Source organism: Somniosus microcephalus, chromosome 20, assembly GCF_052327205.1.
Source record: "Somniosus microcephalus isolate GS21.2 chromosome 20, FLI_Smic_1.0, whole genome shotgun sequence".
Taxonomy (NCBI): Eukaryota; Metazoa; Chordata; class Chondrichthyes; order Squaliformes; family Somniosidae; genus Somniosus; species Somniosus microcephalus.
In genome coordinates this window covers 68,288,384-68,306,274 of record NC_141006.1, presented here as the reverse complement: position 1 = coordinate 68,306,274, position 17,891 = coordinate 68,288,384, and the positions used below count along the sequence as shown (strand labels likewise).

General features: G+C 42.7%; 1 protein-coding gene across 2 annotated transcripts in view; it reads right to left on the bottom strand.

Moving 5' to 3' along the window:
• The window catches only part of LOC147103380 (histone-binding protein RBBP4), a 39,591-nt gene that overhangs the window by 1,341 nt on the left and 20,359 nt on the right, over positions 1-17,891 (bottom strand). For both annotated transcript variants that reach the window (XM_085962933.1, XM_085962934.1), the window contains 5 exons: positions 13,883-14,009; positions 11,141-11,218; positions 8,006-8,082; positions 6,594-6,651; positions 284-394 (listed from right to left, as the gene is read on the bottom strand). In XM_085962933.1, coding sequence (XP_085819059.1) covers positions 284-394; positions 6,594-6,651; positions 8,006-8,082; positions 11,141-11,218; positions 13,883-14,009 — 451 coding nt within the window. The remainder of the gene's footprint in view (positions 1-283; positions 395-6,593; positions 6,652-8,005; positions 8,083-11,140; positions 11,219-13,882; positions 14,010-17,891) is intronic.

The window sequence follows — 17,891 nt, the reverse complement described above, 5'->3', positions numbered from 1 at the left end:
AGAGGCACAACACATACAAACTAAGTTTGTACAGCTATCTGCAATACAATTATGGCAACTACAATTGTGCAGTCAAATGCTGAGCCTGCATTACAGCACTAGATCAACATGCCAATAATTTCATTGCATCTGAAGCAGGTTCAACATAACCAGACATTTGACGTACAGTAATTGTTCCCAAACAGTCATGTCAATAAACATAAACCTAGCAATCACATGGAGGTGTTTTCAATCGACAAGGTGGGAAGTAATCTAGCCAATGTGGTACTGTGTCAAAACTCACCATCTGCCACACTTGCATGATATTGTCTTCAGATACAGAGCAAATTACCCATGGTTCATTTGGGTTCCATGAAAAGTCTGAAATCTTAGCCGTGTGACCACCATGAATAAACTGAAACAAAAAACACAGATTATCTTGCCTCTGTTGCACTAATCTAAATTAGCACATCCAAAAAGTTAACCACTCTTCACTTCTCTTGCAGTCTTTTTAACTTTCCCTATTTTCTGCTCCCCTTTGTAACACTTGGTTTTATCTTTCTTGTTTGTCCCTACAACAGTCCCCTTCCCCCATTTCTTGTAGCATTCCCACTGTTGCGTGGGGAGTAGGGTTGCGAAGGGGTGGAAAGTTTCCAGTAAATTTCCGGAAATTTTCCATGAGAAGTTTAGCTTGGGAATTTTGCCCAAAAAAGCACATGCTAGCATAATATTGTTTTTTTTGTATTGCTCATTTTTTTCCCCACAGGTCCTCTCTTAACAGAGATGGAATATTATTAAGGAATTTCTTAATCAATATATGTTTATCTTCTTACTTGGCTTGTTTTAATAATTACAAGTTTTGTGCGTGACTGTGAACAAATGTGTCCCGATTGGTTGGATGAGTGGATGAGCAATTAGCTCCCTCTATTGGTGGTGTAGCGTCGTGCGTGCACAGGTCATGCTTCCATCACATGGAGCATCAGGAAAAATGTACTCACCCTGTTGCAATCGTGCTGATCGACCGCAGTTCGATACAGACGAATGCCCTTTATTTCTCTGCATAGAACAATGCCACGTTTACCATCGGATGTATGGAAGCATTTTATCCCAAGCATTAAAGATGGAAAGACTGTACATATGCAAACACTGTACAAAGCCATATGTAAAGAATGCCACAAAGATGCAGCAGCATTTATCCAAATGCAACAACTTCACTCAAAGCTCACAGCAGTCAGCCCAGAGTTCCTCTGCTTCCATTTAAGATGATGATGGTTCACATTCAGCATCAGGCTCCTTATCAGCAGCAACTCCTGGCCCACTTGGAAGGTTCTTTGATACAATGGATAACCATAGCCAGAAGATAAGTGCCTTGCTCGAGCTGTATATGCGACAGGCTCACCCCTCATGCTCAGAGCCAATGTGTACTGGAAGAGATTTTTCAATGTTATTCACCCTGCATACTGTCCTCCCACCAGACATGCTTTGTCTACTTATTTGCCGGAGGCTGAGTATAACAGAGTCCAAGGAAAGCTCAAAGAAACGACAGACGGCAGACTGTGTTGCAGTTATCTCAGATGGGTGGTTAAATGTACGAGGGGAGGGAATCATAAGTTATATCATCTCCACTCCTCTCCCAGTGTTCAAGAGCACAGACACGAAGGACAACAGACACACAGGCACATACATTGCTGATGAGCTGAAAGCGGTCATCAACGATCTTGGATCACAAAAGGTCTTTGCAGTAGTTACTGACAATGCTGCGAATATGAAGGCTGCTTGGGCTCAAGTGGAGGAGGCCTACCCTCATATTACAGGTGCGCAGCTCATGGGCTCAACCTGCTCAAGGACATCATGGGTTTGAGAACCATGGAAACACTGTACAAGAGAGCCAAGCAAGTTGTTAAGCATGTCAGGGCAAAACAGGTAGTTGCAGCAACCTATAACTCCAAGCAAACGACAAAGAACAAGAACACCACACTGAAGCTGCCCAGCAATACTAGATGGGGTAGCGTTGTCAGAATGTACAACAGCCTTCTGGAGGGTAAGGAGTCGCTGCAAGAAATGGCAATATCCCAGTCTGGGGATATGGAAACCACCATCAAGAAAATACTGCTGGATGATGTGTTTTGGGAGAGCGTGGTTAGCAGCCTTAAACTACTCTCACCAGTAGCATCTGCAATTGCTCAGATTGAAGGAGATGACGCTGTCTTGTCAGATGTTCTCAGGCTTTTTGCTGATTTAAAAGAACAAATCAGCATTGCCCTAACAACATCCCTGCTGCTCAAATCAGAGAAGGCAATTGTTCAATTCATAGACGAGTCAAGAATTTTGTGTCAAGCTGATTCATGCTGCAGCATACATGCTGAACCCAAAGCATGTTGGGAGACCAATACTTTCTGGAGAACAGATCAACATCGCTTACAGTGTGATTTCTACCCTCTCACACCACCTCAATCTGGACGTGGGCAAAGTTCTGGGAAGTCTGGCAAAGTTCTCTACCAAGCAAGGTCTTTGGAATGGGGACGGGATATGGGAATCATGCAAGCATATCAGTGCACATACCTGGTGGAAGGGGCTTTGTGTATCTGAGGCCCTGTCACCCATTGCATCGGTGATACTCCAAATCCCACCTTCATCAGCGGCCTCCGAACGAAACTGGTCACTTTTTGGGAATACGCATACAAAAGGTGCGCAACAGGCTGACTAACAAGAGAGTGGAGAAACTGGTGGCTATCCGGGCAAACTTTAACTTATTGAGCCAGATACAGAAGTGTCCACCACACAGCTAGACAGCGACACAGAGGAGGAAATGGACACGTCAGAGCCAGAGAATCAGGAGGAGCAATGATGAGTAGAAGACTCAAAGGGACAAAATAAGGACAAATTACAGGCTAAATAAGCTGATGCTCTTTTTATTTTATTTTAGATGGGTCTTTTTTGTGGGGGTTCAATAAAGTTCAAAATTATAACCTAAATAAAGTTTTGAAAGCCTGTTTTTATTTGTATGGAACAGTGTGTCTATTTTGATGACAAAGATAATATAAGGATCAGAGACAAAAACCAGTGTCCCATGGAAAGTTTCCTCTTAAAAATTCCCGGAATTTTGCAACCCTAGTGGGGAGTTTGCAAGAGTGAGAGGGATAGGCTGGAGCAGGCTACTGAACTGAATGCACACCACAGTAAGATGCTGTGTTGAACGAGAAAATGGCATGAGGCTAGGGCAGGCCACTTCACTGAATAAGGAACAAGCTGTGATATTAGCAATCAGGCTGGTAAAAAGCATTAAAGGGCCTTGATTCTGTCACCCTCCAGTTGATTCCCATTATCCAGTGGTGGGATGTGTTCTGAAATCCAATAACCACTGATCCATACTCAATAAAATTGGGAAGGATAGAACGACGACATAGCAGGTGCATAAGTCTCGAGCTGCAGCTGGGCTGTAATTGGAGGTAAAGTCAGAGTGATGTGATCAATGGGATTTCAGAGAAGTATAATGGGAAGTTTGAATATTTTGTACAAATGCACTGTGGCCACTTTGTCCTTCCCCACCACTGGAATTTTAATAAAGTACAATGCAATTGTGATATTTTCACACTGAAGTGCATTTGAAGTCTAAAGAACACTAAGATGCACAATTGAAGGTTTTGATCCTTTATACTTGGGCAAGATTCAAAAAGTGAAAGACAGAATGAAGTTTGAGCTGTATAACACTAGGTGGAACAGCCTTATGGTTTGACTTTCTTCCCTGTAATGTATTGGTACAAAGCTAAATAAGCCTAGTAACGATACAGCTAAGGGTATTAAAGAAACTTTGGTGTGGGGTTGGGGGCGGGGGGAGTGCAGAAGCATATGACATTTATACTACTGCACTGATGCAGACTAGTCTCAACGTAAACAAGGTGGCACTGCTGCCATCACAGCAGAAAGACACCTTAAAAAAAGGGTGGTTTTCCTTGGCCTCCGAGGAATAGCACCATATTCAGCAAAAAGCAGCAGAGCACCAAAGATAGCCACCACTTTTTCTAGATGTGGCAAATTACTCACTCGACTTGCCTTTACACACAGTATTGAGTAAACACCGATGCTCCAAAATGTAAATGAGCTCAATTCCAATGCACTGGGAACTCCACCATATTATAGAATCTAAATTCTTCATCATGATTCATTTCAACAAAATTAAAATAAACCTTCTACACACACAATGATGTATCCTGCCTTATTCACGCTGCTGGAGATCAGCCATGCTGGGATTCCAAGGCAGAACAGGTGACAGGTCTGTCTTTGGCCAGCTGTCATTAGGCTCAGCAGGGATCGGAGTCCTGCATGCAGATAACAGTACTCTATTGCAGGGTTTCTCAAACTGGGGTCCGTAGAGACTTTCCAGGGGTCTGCGGCCAGAGGTAATTTCAAGCCTGCTAATTCAACCAAGCAGGTGGCCCACTATGATGGAACTCTTTTTTTAAACCAGAAGACCAGTATGCCAGACAGCACCAATCTTAAGGATTTTCTGAAAACCATTTTCAATGAAGGTTGTTAGGGGGGAAACCAGCTTGGTCTAGTCTCAGCACAGCAGCGACTTTTGGAGATGTACGATGGAGGACATGTCACTTGAGCAACTTATAGCAAAGCTTTGAGGAAGGTATGGTCAGCAGTTTGCTAACACTCAATGTAGACATGCTTATAGATAGAACAGGGGGCAACCAGTCAAACTGAATGCTGTTGTCCTTCAGTGTTCACGCATACCCTCCAGCAGGAGGAGCTGCTGAATAACCAACACCGCACAAGTGTCCAATGTTTCTTGCCTCTCTAGCCCATGGGTGATTTGAATTTGGCTAACCCACTATAGGTTTGGGATTAGACCTTGGACATTCCAGTCCTATATAGCTCAATGCAATGCCACATTTACCCACTGGGAGCTAAGAAACAAATTATAAATTCTCCCAAACTGTGATTGTAACACAATGTAGTGTCTAATATATACATACAACTGTACATTGGGGATGAGCATCATACTAAAGTAAAATGAAACACTCCGATTTGTGGTTATCTTGGCTGGAGCGTCAGTAGAGCAGCTGCACGTGACCTCAATACTTCTGGCTTAGGCAGGAGGAGAATCAGCCAGGGTTCCCTGGCTCAGATTGCCACCCAGTAACGTGTGTGTGCAGTTGTGCGAGGGCAGACTGGTGCTCGACTGATGGCCCTCATGTTTGAAATGTATTACTGACACACTTTCCTTTTACTTTTCACGTGAAGAATAGTTGTTTGGGTGAGATACTGGAGGGCTTTTGGCATCTGTGGAACTTCAACAAAAATATGTGCCTTCAAAAAGAGGATGGGAGAAAATTGAGGGTGGGGGCAAATCAAGTGTTTCAAGTCTGTTGTAAGTACCCTCACTTATAACTGCTTTGGTTCCAATTTCTTGAAAGATATTATACCTGGCAAAAAATTTGATACTATGTTGTAGATCAGTGGTTCTCAAACTGGGGTTTGTAGAGACTTTCCTGGGGGTCCACGATCGGAGGTAATTTCAAGGCTGCTCCTCTTAATAAAACCTACACGGATTCAGTTCTTGCGAATTATTCTCAACAGCTGGGCCCACCTCCTCCGAGGCCCACAGCTCGCTCTCACTTTGCAACGAGTGCTCCCTACCGGTCGAGCCAATTCCTCTCCCTGGCATCACGACCCTGTGCCATCCTCCAAACATGTGATCAGAGCACCTGCGGGAGCCCTTCAAACACATGCCTGAACGTGTTCATGCAAACACGTACAATCCCACAGTGCAGCAGTTACAGAACGCCAGTTGAACAGTATGGCAGTGAGTTGTGCTTCCAGCAACATCCCCGCATGTGCATGGGTGCTCGTGCCCTCACCTCACCCTGGCCAGCCTGCTGACAGCTTTAAAAATTGTCCAGCAATGAGTGGCAAATATTGGCCATCTGTTGCTGCAGAGTCCCCAGAATTGGTGTGAGAAGGCAGCACACCCATCTCGCTGATAGGTAAATACCCGTTTTCTTAAAAGCATTATTAAAACACTCTTTACATGTAGCAGTTTCATAGTATGAGTATTTTAATTTAGATGGGGGGGGGGGGGGGGGGGCAGCAGCATGATTACTAATCAATTCGAAATGGGGTCCTTCAATCAAAAACGTTCGAGAGCCACTGTTCTAATGCTACTAAAAGCATGATGGTTACGTAGACAAATGCACTGCTCCATATAGGATTGATTCACAAACAGACAAGAAGGTCCCATGCTTGGTCCCCAGTCTGCACCAAGTTAGCTGACCTCAGCCAAGGAAAAGGTTTGGATGAGAACTCTCTGCAATGAAGGAAAGATAAACACACCAGTGGAGAACGGCCCGAATAGCTATCCATTGACCCTGTTGAAACACACATTCTTATGCACATTGAAGAACATGACTCAGCTCAGACTCCCAGAGTCAGATAGCCTCATTGTCTAGGCTTTTACAGAAAGTCACTTGGGACAAAGCTTCAAATGGCTGCTGCCACCTGTGGACCTGCATCCCAGCACAAATCACTGCCTTTGAGCAAAATCAGAAGTGGAAAAAGGAAATCAAACTTGATAGCCAGGTGCACTGGAAATTTCTCAGACTCACCAAGAGCTCTGGAGGGCCATCTTCTGCATCTTCAGGTGACTGTTCCTCTCCAATTTTACTAGAATAAAAGGAATAAGGAATTCATTACAAATATTACTAGAAAAAAAACCTCTTGGAACTTTTAAGCTGTTTTCCTACTGATCGGGTGCCGTCAGCAGCATATACTCAGTACACCTGCCACCAACAGCACATCCCATAAAGGCAGCAAAATCTCGACTTCTCACTGCATTCAAGAGTAGATGTCAAAAGCAATACTAGATGCAGGATTTTTTTTTCCTATTTCCAATCAGCACCAATATGGACCAGCGCCATGCTGGAAAAGAAAACTATGGAAAGTAGGCACTTGGAGACAATGGGCATCAAAATAAAAATACCTTAAAATAAGGATTTGTAAGGATAGCCTAATAAGTTTTTTAAAACCGTTTAAGAATTTAGCATGAATATTTGTGTGCATCGAGCAAGACTAGCACAGAGGAAAAAATGTTAAAATTATTAACTTTATTATACTTCATTATTCCTTCAGTAGAGACCCACCCCCAACAGTAGCAATCATATGATCTCTGGAACAAAGCTGACAATTGTAGGAGTTTGCACCACAGAGCCATGCTCAGCAATATTTAGACTGAGATTATCCAAACTCATTTAAGCTAGGGCCTTTACCACACACAGGAGACTTTCATCCCATCAGAAGGGCCCACACCCAAGTGCCTGAAGTGCTAGTGTTCCCAATCTACTGAGCTACCCAATCTCCACACTCACTGTTAAAAAGAAAGTCATTACCATTTTTGAAGGAAAATACAGGAAACTTTCTGGTATCCGGTACGGACGGGACCGACCTGGTGCCGGTCCATCAACAATGCCGGATAACCGAACGCTATAGTTAAAAGATACGGAGCTCAGAGCTCCGTCTAAAGCAACAAACCCTACAGCTTCAAAACAATCGGCACAACTTGCAAGCATCTCTGTAGCTTAGCAACAGCTTCAACTACACGCCTGCACAGCCACAAATGGAGTAAAAAAGTAACTAAAAGTAACAAAAAAGTTATCTGAACCGACTCCTGAATTTTGCCGGTGGATAGAGCGTTCCGGTTAATCAAAAGTTTCCTGTAAGCAGATCTATCTTCAGCAAAGGGAACAGAGAAGCAAGCCACAAGATTTTCACCAACACTCATGGCATTCCCAGTTCGAAAAGTGAATTGCACTTGTTCAGGGAACTTCCAATTTTTTCTTTCCCTCAATCTTGTCCCTTCTTCCTGCTCACAGGTCTACTGCACTTACAGTACTTTTCTATCCCAAAATAGGTACAAAATCCCATAAGCCTATCCACTAGAATAGTGCATCAGAGAGTTGAACAAAAATCTACGAGAATAATTCTAGGTTCAGTGATCGCAGTCAAATAGGGAAACTCCTACCTCAAATCCCATACATTCAGTCTGCGATCTGTTCCACTTGATGCCAGGATTGTTTCATTGTGAGGAGACCATTGAACCTGTTGGCATCAACAAAAGCCTTATATGGTGAGTTCTGACAAAGGGTCATCAACCCGAAACGTTAACTCTGTTTCTCTCTTCACAGATGCTGCCTGACCTGAGTATTTCCAGTATTTTCTGGTTTTATTTTACATGGATATTGTTCTTTTAAAAATTGTATCGTTACCCCATTCTCATGAAATAAGTACTTGAAGACCTCAACCGTTTTTTTTGGAGCTGGAGGAGGGGGAAGAGAAAGAGAAGGTTTATCAAACATTCTGGTGCTGTTTCCTGCTCTTGTCCTGAACTGGAAAACTACTTCAACTTTGCTTCCAATTTCCACCCTTCCCTCTCCTTCACATGGTCCACATCCGACTTATGCCTTCCCTTCTCAACTTTTCTGTCTCCATTTCTGGGGATAGGCAATCGACCAATATCCGCTATAAGCCCACCGACTCCCACAGCTACCTTTGACTACACTTCCTCCCAACCCTCTTCCTGGAAGGACTCCATTCCATTCTCCCAGTTTCTCCGTCTCATCTGTTCTGACGATGCCAGCTTCCATACCAGTGCTTGCAATAGGTCTTCCTTTTCCCTCAACCGAGGAATCACCTCCACTGTGGTGGACAGGGCCCTCGACCATATCTGTTACATTTCCCACACTTCTGTGCTCATCCTTTTCACTCCTTCCCAGAATGATTGGGTTCCCCTTGTTCTTAGCTTCCACCCCTCCAGCCTCCACATTCAACAGATCATCCTCTGCCAGCGTGAACCCACGAAAGATATCTTCCCCATCCCTTTCAGCATTCCGAAGGGACAGTTCCCTCCACGACACCCTGGTCCACTCCTCAATCACCCCCAACACCTCCTCCCACGACACCTTCCGGTGCAAGCGCAGGAGATACAACACCTGCCCTTTTACCTCCTCCTTTTCCACCATCCAGGGCCCCAAACACTCCTTCCAGAGGAAACAGCGATTTACTTGCACTTCTTTCAATTAGTATGCTGTATTGGCTGCTCACGATGCAGTCTCCTCTACAGTGGGGAGACCAAATTGAGTGACCACTTTGCAGAACACCTCAGTTCAATCCGCAAGCGTGACCGTCACGTTCTCTGCTCCACTCCCACTCTGAGCTCGGCCTCCTACACTGTTCCAATGGAGCTCAGCATAAGCTCGAGGAACAGCACCTTATCTTTCAATTAGTTACTTTACAGCCTTCCGGACTCAACATTCGAGTTCAACAATTTCAGACCATAACCTCGGCCCCTATTTTTTTCCAGATGGCAGCTGTTAATGTTTGCTATTCCTATTTATACCTCCTCTAGATCCATCTTTTGTTTCTTTATTTGTATCATTACCACCCCCTTTTGCCTTGCACCATCATCCTTTTGTCATTCAATCTCTCCTGCCTTCTACCCTTTCACAGACCTTCCCTTTTGTTCTTTCCTCCCTTTCCCCTTCCTCTATACTTGCTTAAAACCGGTTACATCTCACCATTTTCCAATTCTGATGAAAGGTCATCAACCTGAAACGTTAACTCTGTTCCTCTCTCCACAGATGCTGCCTGACCTGCTGAGTATTTCCAGCATTTTCTGTTTTTATTATCAAAGATTCTGTTGGTCACTAACTTTCCACATTATAGTACATGGCTACTGCGCCGTTATTTAATCAGCAAACTGAACGTAGAAGAGAATTTTTGCCACAATTTTTTAAAAAAATCATGACCTGCAGCAAAACGACCCCATGAGAATACAGAAAGCTTATTTTAAAAGATGTAATGATTCAAATTAAAGAGACTAAAATATATTTTCTTTCAGTCTTACCTCAAGCTGATCTGCTGCATGCTTGTGAAATATAAAAACACCAACTGTACGAGGATCCTGATTTTACAGACTTTGGCCCGTTCTCGCTCACCCCCACCCCGCCTAATAGGCATTACCTGCCCACTGGCTGTGCACTACAGCCGACCGCTAATTCACCACAGGACACTGGCGAATTGCAGCGGAGCATCCTTGTAGTGCCCACAGCTCACAGGAAAAATGCTAATGAGACCTGAACCTGAAAACTATTTGGGCCTCCCGACTCCAACACTGGGCACAACTGATATCCTGTCCATGTGGTGCCCAAGTAGAAAATCTCCCCCAACATATCTTAGCACCAGTTACAAATACTCTGCAGTCTTGCTGCATTGAAAAGCTTTAACATACAACCAGAAGTCACATTCCTGAATTTGATAAGTTTTTGCCTAGCTCTTTCTACAGCAAGTCATTTAGCAGTAAATAAAGTTAATTTAACACCTCAATTAGCTTTTTTGCCCCCCTACTGCATCACTAAGCAGAACATTTCTTCATTTTGACCAATAAAATTAATTCCTTACTTAATTCTTCACTCTACAAGCTAGTGCTGCAAAACAAGTTTGTGTTACATGCCTGGCCTTGCAGCCAATCTGCCAAGAGACCATTCCCCAAGAATTGTGGTAAGCTTTTATACATGTAAGCTTGTACTGAAGACAAACTTACACAACTGTAATTTAAATGTTTTCAACTACGTCACTGTTAAATAATCTAATTTGTAAATGTCAAGGCATTTTTAAAACAATATGCACTCCTAACAGTATACCTAGTTTAAAAGGCACTATTTTAACCAAAGTAAGTATTTAATTAAGAATCAACTCAAATTTCATATCACTGCACCTTTTTCAGATGGATTTTGCATTCATCAAGGCGGATCAGACATGCTGTCATTGATTATATATAGGGGAAAAACATCAATTTGGCCCCAAATGCCCTTAATCTCATTCGACCACCGTTGGTGCATCAATGTGATATTTTATTACACACATGTAGACACTGGGCAAGACTGCCATTTAACACCAGTGCACATCCCCGAACAAGATCGAGACTTGCCAAATCCATTCCTTCAGGAAGCACCAATTGTATAGCAAGATAAGGAGGCGACTTTGATCCCAGTGAGCCCAAAGATAAAGGGACAGTTGTCTAAACCGCAACCACAACTTCTGTTCTCATGTAATGTGTTTTCTAGTTTAGTGTGGGAAGAAAAAAAGACAACAGTTGTACCTGGAAGATTTCGTCCTTGTGCGATTCAAACGAATGTAACTTCAGTTTCAGGTTTCTTAAATCCCACAATGCAACAGTCTGGAAAAACAACAAGTCAATTTTTAGCATTGTACATCAGCAATTCATAAAACAAGGTAAAAGGATGTCTATGAATAGATAAACGGATTAAAAACTGAAAATGCAGATATAAAAAGGAACTTTTCAAGCTGGAATGTAATGATTATGGCACCACAGGCATCAGTTTAAGAATTCTTACAAGCATCAAGAACGTCTGAAGATGTGGAACCATGCCATTAAGACTCCAATGAAGGGATTAGCTGACATAATGCAAAGCCACCAACTACAGGAAACTTTGGTTTATCCGGAGGTTATATGTCCAGAATACTCGATCTAACGGCAAAAATCAGGAGCCGTTTTCCACAAGTTTTTTTTTTAGTTCTCGTTGCTTTTTTCCCCCCAAGTCAGGCACTGCAAGGTCTGTAGCTATAGCAACAGCTTCAGCTAGAGACGCTTGCAGCTGCAACTGACTGTTTTGAAGCTGTTGCTAAGCAACAGGGTTTGTTGATTCACACGGAGCTTTTCAGTTCCGTATGTTTCAACATTAACGCTGGTGTCCGGCACTTTTGATGGTACGGCACCAGCTCGGTCCCGTCAGTGCCGGATATCAGAAAGTTTCCTGTACAAAGCATTTGTGTAACCAAGTTAATCAAAGAAAGCTAGTTTATACAAATGATGCAGTATTTTAATCACAGGAATGTCCAAGCTTTTTTTCTTCAACTGCTTAAGTGCATGCCATGGGGCTTCTTGGGCCACATGTGAAGTTTAAATCATTATTTCCTTTAATTTTCATATCAAACTGCAGACATTAACAGATATTGGGTACTCTAATCTATGATTTATCTTCCAGTGAGCAAAATTCATGCCTGGGCCAATTTAGCTCAGTGTATGGAGGCAACAGCTTAAATTTGTAGCATCAACTAATTCAAATTATCATAACCTCCTGGCACAGCTTTGGTTTTGCCAAGTAGGAATGTGCAAAATATGGATAGTAGCTGAAATTTAAAGAGATGTACCCAGTTAACAGGTAAATGGATGCTAATACAGTACCTTTATAAAAAAAACTTCAAAATAAAATTTTTAATTGGCAGGTTTGGTCAAGGCTTGGGGATGTGAAGAAAGAAGTGCCAAGCAAAAATGAAATTCAATGCGGTACACAATGAAGTCTCTGTGCAGCGGCCGACTCCAGTCGATGGCTGGCAAAGTGGACATGCCGCTGCACAAGGTGGGTTTTAGGAGGATGGCTGTTTGGCAGTTAAGGGCACCCTTCCCAGAGGACAGCAGTGCCCCACTGCCGTCAGAAGGTAGCAGCCAAGCTCAACAGTCTGTATGATCTACTGTGCTCTGTAATCTTGGGTACTCTGGCACCCACAAATGTTCTGTGCTCCATCGAGCGGATACTTCATTTCCACAAGGAAAGTAATGAACTTATTGCCCCTTGCAAACAAGGCCTCGGTCACTTTCCTGATGCATTTGTGAACAGCCAACAGACTGATTTGGTATGCGTCACTGGTGGGGTCTTACAGGATCAGGTGGTGTAAAAGTTTAATCCGCATCAACATAGCCAGCCAGCTCTCTGCGACAAGGTGGTCAGCCGCCAAGAGGTGGCATAGCTACATGGTAGCTTCCTTTGAGCTACATTGTAACCAAAAACATGCCTCTTCTGACACATCCAGAAGGGCTAGTAAATGTGGGTCCTGGGGAAAAGGTGCATTTATAACACACGCAATACAGTTGTGCCTGCCTTTATTAGTCCCCTCAAGAACTGGTCTTTATCCTCCAACTGTAGGAGCACCAAAAGAATTCCCATCCTGGTCACTTTAGTTGCAGCAAGCAAAAATACAGCTGGAAGCAAGATAGTTATAAAAAGCTGAATTGGAAATCGAGCATTGCAAGTCAAACAAAATTATACCCGAGCAGCAACAGAAATAATAAAAATGGACATAAACCACTATATTATGCAACAACAAAAATTGCCAACCAAAAATTCCGTGAAACTTCCCTTGAAGAAGCGGAGTCCCATGGGCCAGGCTAGCCACATACTGCTGTGCCCATGTTAAATGGTCAAGCAGCTGCACAATCCAGGAAGGGACCTATTTAAAACAATTTGGAGCCTTAAATGAGGCATGCGCTGGCCATCATCACAGCCTCCAAATTGCCAGCATCTTTCTTTATCACAAAATATAGCCCGCTACAAGTCAGGCACACTAGCATGTGTACCGATTTTGCGACCGACACGTGGTAGTGAAGCAGAGCCTTGCAAAATTAAGACTTCGAAACAAAGTTATCAGGGCCTTGTGATCTACATACAGTTCTGGGCCATAGTTTGAAAACCCTAATTTTAGGGGAATGAAGACACAAACAGCTATTTTATTTGATCACACAACTAAAACAGAACTATTTTTCTACATCGCTATTTGTGCCAAATTTGATGAACGTCACTTACCCATTCCTGCCAATAAACTATTTGGCACACTATTATAAAAAGACAGCAATATGAAGGCAGCAGCAAAAAATTAAGTACACAACTAGTAATTAATAGATTGGATAGCCTACCAATTCAACTTTTAAACCAGAGAGTTGGGGTTAAGTACAGTGGAAAAGAAAATATAAAATTTGCCATCACATTACCAATGTAGAGTTGACGTGTTAAACGAAGCTAGCACAAGCTCCAAAATGTCCCACCTTATCAGCAGAACCAGTTGCCAAGATGAATTCACTATAAGGATTGAAGGAAAGACAGTTCACTTCTGCTGTGTGTGCATCAACTGAGTGACTTGGCTTAGATGTGTTGTTCGATCTGGTATCCCAGCTGGAGAAAAACAGCACAGATTAATTTGAATTGCAGGCAAAAAGGCAAATTTTATATATTTTTTCAAACCGTGCACCATGAAACTAGAAATTTTCACACGATATATTTTACAGGATTAGCAACTTGGTCTTCATACACACAAAAAACTCCTAGATCCCTGGTTGGACAAGAGTTAATATGCATTTTCAGTGTTTTATCTGCAACATAATTAGAAATGTGTCAATTATTTTAAGTGGGCACTTAGTGGTATTGTCAGAGACCCTGGGAACAAGTGCCTGGTCCACCATCATTCAGGGATAATGCATGGTACAGGAAACTTTCGATTAACCGGCCACTAAATAACCGGAAATGTCGGTTAACCGGCAAAATTCAGGAGTCAGTTCAGATAACTTTTTTTTACTTTTAGTTACTTTTTTTCTCTCACTCATTTCTGGCTGTGCAAGCGTCTAACTGAAGCTGTTGCTAAGCTACAGAGACGCTTGCAAGCTGTGCTGATTGTTTTGAAGCTGTTGCTAAGCAACAGGGTTTGTTGCTAGATACAGAGCTCAGAAGCTCCGTATGTTTTAACTATAGCGCTCGATTCTCCGGCAATGTTGATAGACCGGCACCAGCTCGGTCCTGTCCGTGCTGGATACCAGAAAGTTTCCTGTACTTCAAATCTGCAACAATATGCCCTAGAACCAACAAGGGGGCAGATCATTAGATTTAATAATGAGTAATGAGCCAGATTTAGTTAACAGCTCAGTGTGTGAACATTATATAATAGCGATCATAATATGATGGAGTTCAACGTAGCACTTGAAAGGGAGAAACGCAAAACAGCTACAGGAAACTGTGCGCTATCCGGCACCGACGGGACCGAGCTGTTGCCGTTCCCTCAAAACTGCCGGACACACCAGCGTTAACGTTGAAGCATACGGAGCTTTTCATCTCCGTATCTGACAACAAACACTGTTGCTTAGCAACAGCTTCTAAACAGTCGGCCCGTACCTTGGAAGCGTCTCTCTGAAGCTGTTGCTAAGCTAGAGACTTTGCAGAGCCTGACTGTTGGAAAAAAAAGCCACAAGGAAAAAAAACTAACAAAACGGCTCCTGATTTTTGCCTGTGGCTCGAGCTTGCTGGACATTTAGCCTCCGGATAACACAAAGTTTCCTGTACTCCGGATAACACAAAGTTTCCTGTACTAAGATTCTAGATTAAGGCAAGGATGACTTCAATGCCATGAGACAGAGACCGCCCACAGTAAAAAGCAAATCTGTTAACGGGCAAAATGACAGGTGATCAGTGGGAGGTGTTGAAAAGTAAATTTACTGAGACACAGAACCAGTTTATACCCCCAAGGGGAAAGTGCTCTACTTGCCAAAAAAAAGCCATGGACGACTAAAGAGGTAAGAGACAACAAAATTAAAAGAAAAAGCATACAAAAGCTAGCACAGATCCTAGCAACTAGGAGATACAAAGAACAAAAGGTGACAAAACAGATAGCAAGAGCTGCAAAGTGTATGAAAAGAAACTTGCAAGTGATATCAAAATCAACACTTTTTTTTATAATTAAGAGGGTGTTCAGGAGGAGTGTGGGCCCCTTGAAAACTGATCAGTTATATTGTCAATGAAAATAAGGAAATAGTGGACATGTTGGATAATTACTTTGCATCAGTATTTTGTATGTCACTCTGCTATTTAAGAAAGGGGAAGAGAGAGAAATCAGGGAATTACAGACCAGTTTGCCTAACATCTGTCGGGAAATTACTAGCGTCTCTAATTAAGGATAGAGTGACTGAACACCGTGAAAAACTTTCAGCTGATCAGAGAGAGAGAGCCAGCATGGATTTGTGAAAGGTAGGTCATGCCTGACAAACCTGATTTAGTTACCTCAAAATTCAAGTAGTGGACAGGGGAATGTCTATGGATGTAAATTATATGGACTTCCAGAAGGCATTTGATAAAGTCCCTCATAAGAGACTGTTAACTAAGGTAGAAGCCCACGGAATTGAGGACAAATTATTGACCTGGTTAGGAAATTGGCTGGAGACAGGAAATAGGAATAATGGGCAGGTAGTCTATTTGGCAGGATGCGTCTAGTGGAAGCATAAAATTACAAAAAGATATTAATAGATTTAAGTGAATATGCAAAACTGTGGCAAATGGACATCAATGCAAGCAAATGGGAGGTCAGTCATTGGAGCTAAAAAGGTTAGAACATGGTACTTTCTAAATGGTGAAAAGCTAGAAACAGTGGAGGCCCAGAGACTTTGGGGGGGAGGGGGGGGGTCCATGCACATTGATCATTAAAATGTCAAATAGGTACAAAAAATAATCAAAAAGGCTAATGGAATGCTGGCCTTTATATCTATAGGACTAGAATACAAAGGGTTAGAAGTCATGCTACAGCTATACAAAGCCCTGGTTAGACCACACCTGGAGTTCCGAGCAGCACACCTTAGGAAAGATATACTGGCCTTGGAGGAAGTGCAGCATAGATTTACCAGAATGATACCTGCACTCTAAGGGTTAAATTACGAGGCGAGATTACACAAACTAGGGTTGCATTCCTTGGAATTTAGAAGGTTAGGGGGTGATTTGATCGAAGTTTAAGATCTTAAGGGGAACTGATAGGGTAGGGAGAGAGAAACTATTTCTGTTGGGGACTAGGGGACAGTCTAAATATTAGAGCCAGGAGTGAAATTAGGAAACACTTCTACACGCAAAGGGTTGCAGAAGTTTGGAACTCTCTTCCGCAAATGGCAATTGATGCTAGGTCAATTGTCAATTTTAAATCTGAGATTGATAGATTTTTGTTAACCAAAGTGATCAAGGGATACAGGGCAAATGTGGGTATATGGAATTAGGTCACAGATCAGCCATGATCTCATTGAATGGCGGAATGGACTCGAGGGGCTAAGTGGTCTCCTCCTGTTCCTATGAATCCACAGAAGGGGGGAGAAAGTAAAATCAAATAATATGCAGCGCAGATTGTTGGTGTTTTTTGTATGTATTATTAGGGGACATAAAAGAGCACGGTCACAGGTAACTGTAACAAGGGGCTGGCAGCACAAAACTGATTCTTGATTGCTAAGTGCACAGAAAGAACAAGTGCATGCTCAAATTTTGGTTTGGTGAATGATAAATTCTGCATTTCACCCTTGACGTAGAATCTACACCACAGAAACAGGCCTCAGCCCAACTGGTTCATGCTGATAAAGGTCATCTAACCTTATCAGCATATACTATTCCTTTCACCCTCATGTACTTATCTAGCTTCCCCTTAAATGCATCTTATGAGACACATTTTCAACAGCCATCTATCACTACATTTTCAATATGTCAATTACTTTCCACTCAATTTCCACCTGCTATTCCAATCCAGCCAGGGCAGATCTCAAAACTTTTGCAAATGAGCAGCTTATAGAGAGAAACAGAGCTAGGGAAAAGGGTACGAGGAGGGTGGGGGGGGCGCAGAGAAAGGTCTGTGATTAGGTGAAGGACAGGATATAATAAATGAAAGAAGATGGTGCAAGACAAAAAGGAGGCAATAAGATAAATTAGAGAAACAAAAGCTGCATCACAGGGATGTGTGAATGGTTGCTGCAGAATAGCAGAGGGGGAGGAAAGTATGGAAAATCTGACAAAGCGGCAAAGCCTCCAGTGGTAGAGGAGTGTGGTGGAAAAAGTAGGCAGGCAGGTAGAAACCAGGGATGCAGAGCACTCCTCAGCTATGCCCAAATACCAATGGACCCCCAACCCAAGCACCACCCCTGGTGTAACTGTTCACTTCCTCTGGGTCTCCGATACATCTTTTGTTTTTCTAATTTCTTGCACTATCACCACTTCTGTTGCAAGAGACCCAGTTTGTGTATACATACAGACGCAAGATTAGGTTTG